Source organism: Embiotoca jacksoni, unplaced genomic scaffold, assembly GCF_022577435.1.
Source record: "Embiotoca jacksoni isolate LCO1_2020_lvr unplaced genomic scaffold, fEmbJac1.0.p SCAF_28, whole genome shotgun sequence".
In the NCBI taxonomy this organism is placed as follows: domain Eukaryota; kingdom Metazoa; phylum Chordata; class Actinopteri; family Embiotocidae; genus Embiotoca; species Embiotoca jacksoni.
In genome coordinates, this window is record NW_027185379.1 from 1,606,013 (window position 1) to 1,621,894 (window position 15,882).

Here is a 15,882-nt window from a genome sequence, read left to right on the forward strand (position 1 = left end):
TTATTAAGGGGACTCGCCCTCAGTAAGCCATGAACCTTGTGTGTTACCTCGGCGGGTAAACCGTGAACCTTGTGTGTTACCTCGGCGGGTAAACCGTGAACCACGTGTGATACCTGAGCAGGGCTCGAACCCGTACCTTCATACCGTGTCTGTTTTGCATACACTACACATTACAGGAAGATATTTAATATCACTGCAGACCCCCTTGAAAACATGTATATCTACTCTCCAAAGAATGTCTGCGGCAATTTTGGTCGCATTTGAATGAATATTCCCTGGGGGGTCAAATTCTCCCTACAGCGATTCCCTTTAGGATTTCTCAGTTTAGGTTGTGAATGCACTCATACTAATACCAAACCAAAGGTCAACAACAAAACAAATGGCACAAAACCTCAAAACAATAGCAAAAATAACAAATGTTATAATTATTCAAATATTATTTCAAATTTCCAAATTACCACAAACTTTATCCCATTTGGCCCATTAATACATAAAAAAAAAAAAGAGATATTGCAGCCAAACCTCAGTTACTGTTAATTGCCTGAGGGTGGTGGCAGCAGAGGACAATTTATACAATGATATAAAATATATGCTTTCGTAGGGATGGAAAAAGAAAAAAACCTCGAACCCTGAATGTTCATGCTGTGAGGTGACAGTGCGAACCACTGCACCACCAATGAGCTTGGATCCTGATTATTTCTCCTCAAAGTTATATTCACAATTACAATTTTTTTGCCATTTCACAATCCAAAATTTTAATAATTACAATAAATTACCCCTTTGGCCTCCTTTTTTTCAGGACCTCCTCTACATCATTCTGTCCAAGTACACCGAGTCAACAATGTCGCCATTTGTGCATGTGATTTACTTTCATGTGCATCTTGTCTCCTACTGCTTGCAATTTGCTTCAAACCTGATCATTGCCGCTTGCAGCTATATTCACTTTTTGCACCACTGCTTGCGTGCGGCAAGACCTTTTAGAAAAAGTATAGCTCAAAGCTTGCACAGGAGGTCATTAGAAATATTTTATTTAAAAACATCTGCTATAAAACACACATTTACACATCGCCAACTTGAGACCGATTAGCTGGCCAGACTGGATTTATATTAATGATGAATGGAAGAGAGATCACATGAAGAAAATCAGACATTAAAGATTGAATTAGATATTTTACTGTGTTTCATGCTGATAGAAAAGCAGTTCACATCTGTTAAAATGGAATGGCATCCACAATGAGAAGGGTAATGCTTTCAAAAGCGAACAATCACGACCTATTTTTCAGGGATTTCTGATGGACCTAAGATACCAATCCATAGGAGGTAAGATGGAAAGAGTCATTTTGTTTTTAACTTGAAAAAAAAAATAATTAAAAACAAAGACAACAAGTAACAGAAGATAAATCCTTAAAATATCTCATGATAAAACACAGGATGACAAGAGTTCAAGAATGCTCATTTCATAAGTGTATGTGTGTAACAATCACACATGGAATCTATTTCTTGTGCTGTATAAAACATTGTTCTCCATTTAAACCATAAAAATAAAACATTTATTTACATTTAAAAACATTTAATCAACCCTATCTACACGAAATCACGACAGATCTAAAATGTGTTTCAATTTTCTCTACAAATAAAGAGTACATTCTCCACTACAGCTAGAACTGGGAGTCGAGGTCCCGGCTTCGGCTGGAGAGTGAGAGAGGTGTTTTCCTGAAGTAAAAATCCAAACTGTGGTGCTCGTCATCAGTCCGTGTTTACGTCCATATCTTTGGTGTAGTCTGACATTTACACTCTTGTCTTTTCTTTGATCCAGCCGCGGAATTTGGTGACCGTTGTGTAGATGCCTGGTTTGTTTCTGCGAGCGCAGCCGTCACCCCAGCTCACGACTCCTGCCAGGAACATACGACTTCCAGACGGACTGGACAGAGGACCGCCAGAGTCGCCCTGAAACAGGAAAACATGCTTATCTCAACATGAAAATTTAAAACGGTTTGATTTCTAGGTACTATTTAATTTGTTGATTGATAAAATATTTAAATTTGTATGAAAAAGTTTGGACACCCGGGTAAAATTGAAATGCTGCTGATTGACCAAGTAAAAATTATAGAACCACTGCAGCAAATAAGACATTAAAATTCCTTCTTTGAATGTTTGTGCTCCGTAACTTTTCTATATTAATAGCACTAATTGTGGGTCTAAAGATTGAAGCTTCTCTAAAGTCAGCATGACGTAAATCTCATTTGGCAGATCTCGCAGCTTGAAAATACTTTTTGAAGCCACATAAGAATCTCATCTTGATACAGAATATTTAACTAACTTGAAGATCACTTGAAGTTTTGAGATATCTTTAGGTTGTCCTGCACATTTTTTCAGATTTTTCCAAAGATGTTTAATGACCAGCAGACTTAGGGCCACTCTAAAAGCTTCAGCCTCCCTCTTTTGAAGTAGTTAATGCTGAATTTTGAGATACGGTTTGGATATTTTCAGTTTCCCTTTCTAGACTGACGGCAGGACTTTTGTATCCGAAATCTGCTGATGTTTACTTGAATGAATTCTTCCCTCTATCTGTGCAAAGTCACTGTCTGTCACACATCGTCAAAGCAGAATATTTCCACCTCCATGCATAACAGCTGGCCAGGTGTTCTTTTCATTCTTTTTGAACGTCATCTGTCCACGGCACTCTGGCTTATTCAGACCTTTGCAATTTTCAGACATTAACTTTTGTAATGATGTTGCTCAGGTTTTCTCTGGATGACTCCTCCACATCGCTTCTGTATCTGCATCAGTGCTGCACCACTGCTCCTGTATCACTTGCACCTTCTTCTGCCTCCTTTGCAGTCAAATGTTTTTCTTTTTTGCTTTTTCTATCTGCCCAGCAGATAAGTAGCTAAAAAAAAAGAAGTTGTTTTCATATTCTAGATCGTGTCTTACCTTCCACAGTTACAGCTAACTGACATTCTTATGACATGCTGGAAATTATAGGGACTTATTTTTATTTTAAAGCTGAAGGAAAAATGCAATTAACCCCGAGGCGGCCACACTTTTTATCTGTTGAAAACGAGAGAAATGAAGAAAGAATGAAAGAAAGCAACAGCATGGAGCTCAAGGAGTGTTTATTACCTGACAAGCATCGACTCCTCCGCTCAGCACTCCAGCACACAGCATCCGAGAGGTAATCTGCCCTCCCATCAAATCGTTACACACCGAGTGGTTTATGATTCGGACCTGGGCCTTTTGGAGCACCGTTGCAGCAAATCCTAAAATCACAAACACACAACAGTCATATGGAGCTTTTTGTGATTCAAATTAGTGATATTATGCTTCCAGTAATGGCAGGACGTCAAGTGAGAAAGGTATTGTTTCTACTGGCGGGTCCACAGTAATGTTGCATGGTGTGAATTAGTGACAAGAGAATCACCAAAAAACCAACAACCACTAAATCAACACCAAACCAGATTAATCTGACCTCCAACTGACATGACTAAATCATAAATTAAAAATAAGAAATTTAGTCAGTTCGCTGATCATCATGAATAAATCAAAAATCAACCAACCAACATATTGCAGTGTGTTTTTATAGCCATCTATCATCTGTGTGCCTGATGCATTTGAATTCATTCATGTCAGTATCTAAATCCCCCCAAAATTTATATTTCTATCTGCTAATTCTGCAATAATTGCAATAAACCTTCTTGTTTAAGTTAGGGTCTCAGAGTTCGTTTATTGTTGGTGGGTACTCACCTCCTTCTCGAGTGGCCCCCCACCCTGTGATCCACACAGTGTGGCTGGTTGGGAAATTGTGTTGGGGAGCCGGCAAGCAGATGGGCCTGATGTAGTCGGAGTAGGTGACGGGACTGTCCAGCTCCATCAGGGCGATGTCATTGTCAAAGTTGTGTGCGTTGTAATTGGGGTGGGATATGACTTGCTTCAGGTTCCTCTTCACGACGGTGCTGCCAACGTGCTGCTGCACGTGGAGGCCGAGGTAAGCTTCCCAAGTGCCGGGCTGGGAGTATCTGAAGCAAAGCAGAGTTCATTCTCAATGTTAGGTAATATATAATTAACAAGCATGTGATTAGAGGATATTTATGAAACCACGTTTAAGGTCTGTTTGTTTACCGGTATAGTTAGAGTGAGATTGGCTGTCAGACTGCTTCAAAAGTAAACTGAATGTTCAAAAGCATTTATTAAAAGGTACTTTAGTTATTACCCTGACACCACAGCAGAATACAATATGTGCTATATAAATACCTAAAATATCAACATTTTCTTTTTGACAGCTCAAATTTTTCCTACTGTGTTAATAAAGAAACACAGTCTAAAAAAATGCATCCACATCTTGTGCTGCGGGCCTGGAAGGGTTTCATGTGTACTAAATAATTCACGCACACATGCGAGCATTGTGTTGTTAGTGAAAACACAGAGGCTTAATGTTTCACAACATGTTCACAGTGTCTCTCAACTCAAACTACTGAAGTCACAACTGGGTTGTTCAGAAGTACTTGAGGCCTTTCAAAGTGTTTATGGTTTCATTTTTTTTTATTCAAGACAAAACCATGTTATATAACACCAACAGATTTGTCATTTGTGTGTAAACATCAAATTCAACTATACTAGAAACTGTTCAAGGCCCTAAATAAACATAAAATATTTGAACTAACTTAGTAAGCACTTTTACAGTGTTTTTATTTGTTCAGAAATCCCTCTGAAATAATGCGGCCAGGATAAAAATACAGCTATGGAGGACCAGAATGTCACTTTACTGTTGCACTCTTTTCTATTCCTCTGGATAAGAACATCTGCTAAATGTGAGTAAAAATGAAAATTGTATGATCACAAACCATCAAAAAGTGGGTGAGAACTAAATAGCTCTCAATTTATCTTATAAATTCTGACAGCGATGCGAGAATGAGTCACCATTTTTCCCATTTAACTGGAAAAAAAACCCCAACTGTAGTTGCCAGTGAGAACATAAAGCATGAAGTAGGACGCTACCTTGTCTGGTCGTTATCTTGCACGCAGTGAGCAGCAGTGACTACCCAGGTTGGACTGATGATGGACGCTCCGCACACGTGGCCGTACTTTTTGACGTGGAGGCTGACCTGCCAGGGAAACTCCCCTTCCTCTGTGTCCTGACCACCCACGATACGTGACGTCCTGAACATACTCCTCCCGCAGTCTGCGGAGAAAACCGTCAATCAGTCACAGAGCTGGCTTGTTGCAACTCGTTCATAAGTGGGCGGAAGATCACACCCATTTTCTCAAGAAGGCTAAACAATGCAGATGAAGATCTGACTGGTTTTTAAATCTCAGACATGCACCGGTTGGGGTTTTTGTTTGTGACGTACCGCAGTTGTCCTCGTCAGATCCGTCTTCGCAGTCCTGCTCGCCGTCACATTCTGGGTTCACTTTACTGATGCATTTGTTGTTTTTACATCTGTACGTCAGATCAGTGCATTGTATATCGGTCTCTGGGGAGACGGGAAGAGAAGACCAATCAAATCTAAAGCTACGAACCACACCATGTATGACGTCCTCCACATTATTTATGTGGTCATCAAAACAGAATGATCCTTACACGAGTAAACACTTTACCCGAGCGGAAAACATGTGTTTGAAGATGGATTATCAGTAATCAGTTTAGAATCTCCTTCGAGCTCTTCGGCTGCTGAATACACTTCCTCTACAACTGGTTACTAATTGTGTCTGTAATTATGTGCTTAGCAGGTAGTTTTTTGTTTGGTTTTAAAGTGCACACAAAGTGCCATATTATTGCAGAATAACAGTAGTCCACAGTCTTAATATTACCACCTGTCTTCACCTACTAAACATCTCACTAATTCACAGGATTTTATCTAGTAAAACACAACCAAGTACAAAGCCTTCGCAACAAGGTGAGTTTGTCATATCAAGTGGGCACCTCCCTTCACCGGTGTTTCATCGAGTTCAGCCCAGAACACCTCAACATGCCGTCCCAGGACTAATCCACTCAATACCCACACCCTACCCCCCCGCTCTACCTGTTCGACATCTAAACTAGAACGACTTTGGCAACATTATCTTTGCTCAAAGTCACAAGTTAATACCTGCAATACGTGACCACCAAGATTTTACCGGAGGTGTTTCCAAGGTTTTTGCTCTTGGTTACAGAAACAGTCTTGATGAACATTAACAGTAAGACAGAACCAAAACAATAAATGTAGAATGCAATCAAAGCAATTTTCTAAAAGAAGATGAAAATCTTTAAAGAGCCTCTGAGTTTTTAGATTATTGCTGTGGGCTAAGCTTGTTTTAGTAAGTCTAGTAGTGTGATCATTCATTTATACACAATAAATGATGTCATCCTAAAGGCTTTACAGATCGAGGAGTTTAGGTGTCAGATTAAATGCTTGGCTTTTCTGGCCAATTAAGATGCTTATTTGGAGATAATCTGGATTTAAAGAATATAATCCGTGATTTATGTCTGGAGATTTCTTTGTTGCAGTTTACAGGAAGAAAAATAAGTCTTACTCCTTCCACAGTCCAGTTCATCCGACCCGTCTCCACAGTCGTCCCTGCCATCACAGTGATTCTTCTTGGAAACACATTTATCATTCTTACACGTTATTTGTTCGGATTTACACCCACCTTAAAAACAAAAGAAACAAGTGTGAGAAAACTGATCCAAAGCCTTTCACTGCTCGTATGAAATGCGTCCTCCATCAGTGTCATTTGGCCTTACCACAGTCCATCTCATCCGTGCGGTCTCCACAGTCGTCTACGCCATCACATTTCCAGAACATGGGCTTACACAGTCCATTTCTACAACTGATACTTTTTGAGCTGCACTCTGGAGGAAAACAGAAAATCGGAAATGACGACATATGTAACAATAAACACAAATAAAACCAATAGACCGAGTATCACGTGAGTAAATAGTACTTACTGCAGTTCAACTCATCGCTCATGTCTCCACAATCGTTCCATCCGTCGCACTTGAGCTCCGACTTAATGCAGCGCTGATTCTTGCACTGGAACTTCATCGGACAGGCTGTGGACAACAACGTCAACGTGAGAAACTGATGTCAAGAAATATTCACGATCTGTGAGAGACAGAGTCACTTACGGTTTTTGACGTCAATGGCCTGAAACTCTGCCTCGAAGCCTCGGTCCACGTAGGAGGAATCGGAGAAGAACACCACATTCATTGTGTTTGTGTTGCTGGATTCTGTCACCGTCCCATCAGGCTGATCTCCACACAGTCTGAGGAGGACATGTACAAGCACTGACACAACTGCCCATCTGTCATGTAAACCGCATCCGTTTTTAAAATTTTTATATATATATGCACAAAGAAACACTCACTTCTTTCCGTTCACCTTCACGTAGTCTTTGTGACAGTCCTTCTTGTTTTTCTGCCCGGGCTCAGACAAGAAGAACTTTTTGAAGGTCACTTTCACCGCCTTATCCTTTGAGACCTTCATGATTAAAAGAAATGAGTAAAAACTATGAGAAATGGTGGCCACAGAGGAGCATCACAGAACAGAAACATGTGTGACACATATGACATGTGATGTGTCAATTAGATGCCCACATCTCACCTCGATGGACCACTGACATGTAGTGCTAGGAGGATAGTAATTTGGATAGTTGGGAGAAGAGAAGTTGCCTTCATCGCCCCTCAGCTGGCCACCGCATGTTGTGCCTGTTAAAATAATGATATGTGTTTGAACAGATATCAAACATTTATGACCAAAAAAAAAAAAGGCTCCAGTGAGCTTCAGTCGGGATGCACCCGTGCGTTAGATCCCTACCTGCACTTCCACGCCGAATTTGGGAGACTTTTGCTCTAAAACCAGGATAGTTCTGCCCTTCGTTTGTGGCCATCGTCACCAGCATGACATTCCCAGAGGACAGAAAGGTCAGAGGTTCACTGGGTGAGTAATAGCCGCACATCCTGTAGAAAACAGACAACATAAATGTACCACATTCACCGTTTACCGACATACACCAGGACGATACGGGACAGTCAATGCTGATGGGAGTTTTAGGATTGTTATGACAGTTGTCTTTGTTAATGACAAATAAAAATCCTCATTGGATCTTGATTTGAATCTTTGGCCCAAACAAAGTATTTACATCATATCTTAATCCTATGTTTTAATCACAGATGAATCCACTATATTCCTAAGAAAAAGTACCATCAATTTTTGTCACTTATGCATCTGTATGCTAAAGTTTGGACACCGCTGGGCATATTTCATATTATTCAGATTTATGAAGGGAAAATATATTTGAAAAAACAAATCCACCAGCAAACAGACATTAAAATAAATCTTTCTTCAAATGTTCATGCATTTTTATTTTTTATTTCATGAACTTATAAAACAGAAAATATGAACAGTAATATTCAAGTTTGACCATGAGACTAAATCAAAACTTGATAGTTTACCCTCGGGCAGACTATTTGTGAAGTTAATGAGAAATTTAACTCATTTTTTACTGCCTTCTGCAGTAGTTGTATTTACACTTCAAAAATCAAGAAAAACGCTTTCATAAAACTGTAACTGAGGCAGTTATCCAGGGCAAGAATGACAAATATGATTAATCACATACTCGGCAAAGTTCTTCCTGCAGAGATCCAGATAGATTTCTGTCTGAATGTTGCTTTGCTGGTTTGGAACGAGCACATTCCTACATTTTCGGGTGACTTTCATCCAGATTTAAATGAAAATTAAATTTTTAAAGTGTAATAATTCTAGCACGAGTCTTAACCCCGACAATGTTTGGTAACTTTGGCTTCATGTGCAGTTCTATTAGAGGCACATCTGACCAGCAGAGGAGAGGGCCTTCCGAACAAGATGAATTCCTTTACATTAAACTTAAAAGCATACAGCATTTAAAATGAGCATTAAAATAAGAGTGTTGTAAACAGGAGAGGTATTTATCTGCAACTTACTCGTCCATAACCCGGCTCTCGATGGCCGCCAGGGAGTCGTAGATTTTGACAAAGTCGTTCTTGCAGTTCTCTTCCAGATTCATCGTATCGAAGTCGAGCTTGACGACGTAGCCGGGGTCGGCTCTCAGCTCCCACTGGATGAACGTGTTGGGAGGATAAGGACTGTTGGGGAAGCCGGGGGACTGGATCTGCTCCATTTGATTGATCTTTGCATGTTCTGAAAACTTTAAGACATCTAAGAGACAAACACTTGACATTTAGTGGTATTCACATTTGTAGGCCACTTTCACTGAGACAATATTTACTGTGCAAATGTAATGCAAATACATGACCCTATCGAGTTATTACCACTGTACTGAGTGGTCACAGCTAAATATAAACTAAAAATGGTTATTAAACTCTTTTAATCTGGCATTTCTAATTAAAAGTTATTATTGAAAAAAACGCATACCCAAATATAACCCGACATCATGTTTATCAGCCAGTTACAATATCGTTTTTTCTGAAGAATATAAATTACATAAATCCTATTTTTTGCCGAGTAGAAAGACCAGACAGAATAATGTGGTGACAACAGACAATAATCACTAATGGTGAGGTAACATGTTATAAACCTGAACTACAGAATTAAATTGTCTGCGGTTCCTCTGTTGATAAATGATAAAAGCGAGCTGAGCACTTACCTTTGAATGATGTTGAAAACAAGCGGGCGTCAAGTGCTGTGAGATCATAAACAAAGAACACAGAAGTAAGATGATGATACTGACAGCACAACAACAAAAACAAAACACATCCAGAGACAAGCTTAACAACCGACTCTGCAGCAAACCACCAGCAAAACTGCATTATTAATAATAAGGACTGAATGAGAAACAGCTTTGACTCTACCTGAAGACACCACATCTTCAAAGACCAGCGCGTTGCCAGGTCTGTGCAGGGCACGCTGATCTTTGTCCACCAGCTTGTCCATTGAAGTCATAACGCTGTCGACAGCGGTCTCCTGGCCGGCAGGCACTCTGAACTCAGACAGGTAGTAGGCAATGACGCTGCCTTCACTGCAGACACAATGATTAGACGTATAAACACAGAGCTGCTGTGTTCAAAGGTTCAGACAAAAACACGTGTGTTAATATATCAGGCCTTTAGAGGTTATATGTAAATACTGTGAGCCCCCTGTGCCCTGAGGGAATTTCTTCAAATTTGGCACAAATGTTCACGAAGACTAAAACAGGAACTGATTAGTTTTGTTGGTCAAGTCACTGTGACCTCATGTCCATCCATTTTCATTAAAACAATACATTAAAAAAAAACAAAAAAACGTTGACGGACTTTCGTGAAATTTGGCATAAACTTGGACTCAAGTGACAGAAGACTGATAATATTTTGACGGTCAAAGGACCAGTTTACTGTGACCTCGTGTACGTCTCAGGAATGCCTCGACTCTGGAGGTTAAATGTCACTTAACTGGTTGGTGCAGGCATACAATCGCAGAGCAGTAATTCCAGGCATTGTATAATTATGTCTTTGTGTTGATGACATGGGCTATATTGCCAAGGTATAGAAATGACCCTCTGGGTTTGCAATAAAGACTGAAATAAAACCCTAAAAGCAAACCAGATAACATTTGACATTTAAATAGCAGTGCATAAAGCGCAATTCTCTCAATTGGCTAATTTAATGATAAAAATGTTTAGGAAAAGTTTAAGAGTAAAATATAGAATAAATGATAGCGTTGAGATTTACAGTACATCCACACAAAAAAAAAAACACCAGATGACCTTTGACCTAATTTCAGTTTGATATGTGTTTGAGATATCCCTCCAACCAACACGGCAGAAACATGACACTCTTGGTCGTAGTAACAAGAAAATGTCACTTTGAATGACTTCGTGCTTCAGCTTCACTGCCGTACCTGAACGCCTGAACTGTAGAACCAACATAGTATTTGGCCAGCTGGGGACTTTTGGAGTAGATGGCTTTAAGCTGCAAGACATGAGATTAAAAATCACAACCGAGCATGAACGAAGGCTGCTCGAAAAGACAAACGCAGATGACGTGAGGCCGAGGCACGGCGGTGGTGTGGACTCACCTGAGACGCCACCTGCTTCGCCAGCACCTTAAACTCAGAGCTGTTGGAGTTCTCGTAGGCGTTGTCAAACGCCTGGTTGGTGATCCGCATGGAGCCGCTGTACATCTTCTTGACCCGGACATCTTTACGGACTTTAGGATCACATGGACAAGACTCAATATTAACACTGATACCCTTACTGCACTAGAGTTCATCCTATTTAATCTCCTTCTGTTATAGTGTTAATGCTGTAGATTTTGGCTTTCTTCACATGTTTTTGTAAAAAAAAAAATTCCCCTTCCATCTTTGATTTGGAAAGTTTTGTTTTTTTTTAAGTCCATAGGGAGCACTTCTTTCAAAAACATATCGCTTTCAAGGTTTCAGTTATTTGCATGTGGAAATAAACAAACAGATTAAAAGGTGCATTGAGATTTAACCTCCCGAAGAACATTTCCTGATCAAATCAAAATGTGTTTACCATATATACTTTCCTGATTTTATCACAGAGAGCTTAAAGGAGATGATGCTTTTTCTTTGTTCTACCAAAGAAGTCAGTCTTACTTATACTACCTGTTTGTTTGTTAACCAGATATTGCAAAAAGCTTGCAACAGATTGCTATGAAATACAGAAGAGTGCTAAGAAATAAGCCTCTAAATGTTGATATGATCATTTCTTTTGGACACATTTCTGAACAATGTGCAAAATGGTCTTTTTTTTAACAGTTTTTTCTCCAACCATTGTAAAGCCCTGAGTGACAACAAATTCAAAACTTTACTTTTATTTAGAGTATTTGAAAGATGGAAACAAGATGCAACAAATTCAAACAAGGACTATGGAGTGGTGGAGAAGTTTTCTCAGTGTTCGGTCTGCAAAATATTTATTAACTCATATTTATGTCAAGTGTTCATCAACCTTGCCACTTAGCACTTCTCAACCTTGTATTTACTGTAAAAGTGATTTTCTTTTTACTTTGCAGTTGTGACATCTGTTCATCTTTGTCAGTTCACTCAGTCTGTAGCAGTCTTTATCATTGTGATTAGTTTTTTTTTATTTTTTATTAAAGATTGCATTCTTTTTGATGGAAAAATAATGAACTCATCAGACTTGTCAAATATTTGTCTCTCTGTTGCACAACATGTCTCAGTTACAATGTCTCTGTATCTCTATTTTGTGACCTACGACCTCACTCAGTACTATCTACAAAACCAGACATATGAGAGGGAGTGGGAGTGACAGTCAACTGTTTGTAAGACTGTATAAAAGCTGGACTATGGAGGAGAGACTTTGAGCAATGCTGGACACCTTTCTTTGAGTGTACATGTGTTTTCTCCTTCTTGCAAGAATAAATGTCCGATATGTTTGATTTTGAATCCAGCCTCTGAGTAATTTTTCGAACACTTTTTCATTATGTATATTTATAATGTACATTTACTTATCAAAAGGGAAGAGGTACTTACAGTGGAAATGCCAGACCAGCAGTCCGGTCATAAGTGCAATAACAGCAGCAAAAACCACCACACCGATCACGGCCCCAATTTTCCCTGGACCCTTTTTCTTCTCAAGCTTTTTGTTATCTGATGCTTGCAGGAACTGGACCGAGGCGTCCCAGTCTTTGTCCTGGAAGACAGACAGATAAACAGTTATGAAGATCAATAAATAAGACTGAAGTATCTATATTAAGCCTCATCAAAATATGATTTCCAACTACGGCGGATGAAGACATTTATGGACAAAGCTTTTCCCCGGGGAGGCTCCTTTACTGGCACATTTGATTTTGTTTGTTTATTTGTTTGTTTTTTATGAGAGAATAAAAGAGGCTGTTTTTTTCTCTGCCTGAGTATTCAGCTGAAGATCAGTGACAACAGCAGACAGCATACATGTGCATTTTGGGAATGTCCCTGCCTGCGGTGATCTGCAGAGTTCAGTACAGGAAGTGTTCAACGCCGGTCTGAAATGTGACAAAATGCTTTCCTCTGAAAAAAAAAAGGTGCTACATTTGATCACATGATTTTCATTCAAAGTCTGCAAATACAAACCAGAGAGGACAGTTTCAGTGTCTGGTGCTGTTAATGGATTAGAAAGTAACATTATGCATGAGTCACAGTCTTCAGGAGGTAAGACAGAGGGGGGAGGGAGGACAAAGGTTTCACAATGTAAAATCCTGTCAAACCTGCTGGGAGCAAACCACTCATGGGCAACAGGTTTCTGTGAGCGCTCACTGAAGTGAAGAGTGCAGCGTAAAAACTGGACAACTTTACAGGCCACCAAAAGGAGTTCAGAGAAGCTGTGGGATGTTTCAGGAAACATCACTATGAGTTTATACATGTCACAATGACAATTACAAGGTGCTTAATGGAAGCTCAACTGCAATGCAAAACTATGACACCATTAACTGTTTCCAAATCGAGCACAACTTTCTCTGTTTAAACTGACTGCCAATAATTAATTACGCTTCACCTGAGAGGCCACAAATTAAAGTGCTTTAACAGAAGAGATTTGCAAGAGCAGGCTTCACTTTTATTAATTCAAATTATAATTTTCAAAGCATAATATGAATCATTTTTTGTCAGAGTGTGTGGTGAAGATATTAACTACAATTTTCCTGTGCATGACTTCTTTATCAAGTAAATGCTAGCTGCATGCAGTCACTTCCTGAGATTTTTTTTTTTTTTTAAATATAATTAAACACTTCCTATGTAACAGAAATAGAGTCAGAATGGAAAAAGACAACAAAAAAAAAATAAAATGACATAGCACCCCTTTGCCTTACCAAGATTAAGTAGACTGGGCAACAAATAATTTACAAAATAATTAGAAATATGATCTTCATGCCACTCAAAACTATGAATATTAACTCTTGACGAAGAACAGAATGAGGAGAAAATCTTGCATGAGCACATAATCAAGTGTCCATACGGTTTAATCAATATGATTATATTAACACCTAATTTTCTGTAACAGCAACTTTCTTGTTATTCTTGTGGACAATAAAATTGTAAATATTAATGTAAATCGGGCAATCATTGCTTTAAATGGCTTCTCTATCAATGACAGTAACTTCTCGGATATACTCCATTCTTCTGGGACTGAAGGGCCTTTTCCACATCATACCCTGTATTTAATCACCATACTGCCATGCTGTGGAGTAATTTGGACTGGATGTTAGTACACATGGTAGAAGGACTCAAGTAAACAAGTCACACAGGGTGGAGGAACCTGGAGGAATTCAGGCAGCAGCTCCACCATAGCTGCCTGCTTTCTGAAGATCTACACCGATGAAGATCCCCAAATGTTTTCATGTCAAACATGCTTGAGAGATGCACTTAAACATCACTATTTAATACATAGTTCATCAACAGTTTTGAGTGAGTTTGAAGGTTGACAGATTTTTTTTAAAGTATTATTTACTGTGTTCTGCAGATGGGATGGTGACAATTAATATTTCATCGAAATAACTTAAAAATCAAGCACCAGAGAAAAGGAGCATAGTATGTGCAGCCTCTGAGGGCTCATTAGTAGGATATCCAAAAAAAACCCCCACTGCTTTCTCACTTTTCTTACTTGAATGAAGAAGAAAAAAAAGATCTGACTTTGGGGATTGTGCAGCCTCAGAGGAGAAGAATCAAAAAGGTTACACGTGGCTTTTTTTCTTTCTTTCTTCTATGACAGTAAGGAGAGTAAAAGCATTCCCAACAGAACCAAAACGAGCTGCCGGCACAGAGCCAGAAGCTTGGCAAAGAAATGAAAGCTGCTTCTAAGTGTTGCCTTTCTTCTTCTTCTCGTAGTTACATACTGAATGTCTTTAGGCAAACCAGTGTGTGTGGTGATCAGAGAGGCTGACATCCCCGCCAGTATGTCTGCAACCTGTGTGGAAGTGCCGTATTTCATTTCAACCTGCTGCAGGAAGATTCATCAACATGCAACAATGTCAGGTGAGGCGAATGAAAGTCACCACCCAAACAAACACGAGGAAACAGTTCCACCGCCTCAAGTGTCTTACCGAGTTTGGAGCGTATCTCAGTCCACTGTCCATGTAGTCCATTAGGGGTCAGTACCTGAACCACACGGAAGAGATGAAAACCAAAAATCTCTCCCCCCCTCTCCTCTTCTTCTCGGTAATCTCTCTGACTTGTAGTTGGCGCTTACAGGCTGTTTTTCCGAGGGGAACCTGCAGGCCTGATCGGAAACAGATGAGTCCTGTGTTTGTCCGTTCAACCCGAGACCAAACAAATAAAAATAAATATCTATACAGACACACGAAGAAAAAACAGCTCCGGTGTTTGTTTGTTTTTAAAAAGAAGACTCCTCTCCGGCCGAAATGAACACTAATGTCTACCTGACCGGGATATGTCGTCTACCTGCGTGACTCCGACGGAGCGACGATGAAACAGCAGGTGAAAAACAACAAGCCTTTTCCTGTAACTTCAGGTTTCTGTGGGCGTGTCTCCACGCCTTACCTGAAGCCACTTCCCGTTTCCCTGCCACAGGTGAGAACAGCTGTTAATGTGAAATGAATAAGCAGTATCCGCTCGATTATAATAGTGAAAGTAACACAAGTTTACAATTTGTTAATGTAGGCCACATATTGTATACCAAAGCAGAGGAATAGGTTTACCTATCTACAGCAGGATCAGGGTTCAGGTAGCTATTTATGTCATTTAGAAACACCACTGAATCCTGGCAGGATCACCTACTAATGTCAACCATGGCTATATTTTAGTCTGGGCACAGGTTCAATGGCATTAAAATAAAAACAGCTCTTTTTATCTCGTGAGATAATCAGATAGGGAGGGTTCCTCCTGGCCTATTTTTAGTATCCGTCATGTGATCTTATGTGGGCATGTCTGTGAATGACTCAGTATCTGAATCATTTCT

The 15,882-nt window shown here is 39.7% G+C and overlaps 1 protein-coding gene across 1 annotated transcript; it reads right to left on the reverse strand.

The window, feature by feature from the left end:
• Positions 1 to 1,012: 1,012 nt before the first annotated feature.
• On the reverse strand, positions 1,013 to 15,370 carry st14a (ST14 transmembrane serine protease matriptase a). Its single transcript, XM_069161490.1, has 19 exons — positions 15,008 to 15,370; positions 12,465 to 12,624; positions 11,028 to 11,158; positions 10,851 to 10,921; positions 9,827 to 9,993; positions 9,622 to 9,657; positions 8,939 to 9,173; positions 7,794 to 7,936; positions 7,581 to 7,684; positions 7,345 to 7,457; positions 7,106 to 7,242; positions 6,926 to 7,030; positions 6,722 to 6,829; positions 6,511 to 6,627; positions 5,349 to 5,471; positions 4,996 to 5,179; positions 3,745 to 4,016; positions 3,124 to 3,260; positions 1,013 to 1,947 (listed from the first exon to the last, which is right to left on the reverse strand). The coding sequence occupies exons 1-19, from the start codon at positions 15,047 to 15,049 to the stop codon at positions 1,789 to 1,791; spliced, it is 2,544 nt and encodes an 847-aa protein (XP_069017591.1). The 5' UTR covers positions 15,050 to 15,370; the 3' UTR covers positions 1,013 to 1,788.
• Between the last annotated feature and the right edge of the window lie 512 nt (positions 15,371 to 15,882).

Coding starts and splice junctions, on each gene's coding strand:
- st14a (XM_069161490.1), bottom strand. CDS start 15,049: ATGGACTACATGGACAGTGGACTGAGATACGCTCCAAACTCG. Junction 7,685..7,793: donor AATTCGGCGTGGAAGTGCAG/GTAGGGATCTAA, acceptor TTATTTTAACAG/GCACAACATGCGGTGGCCAG. Junction 7,031..7,105: donor GGCCATTGACGTCAAAAACC/GTAAGTGACTCT, acceptor TGTTGTCCACAG/CCTGTCCGATGAAGTTCCAG.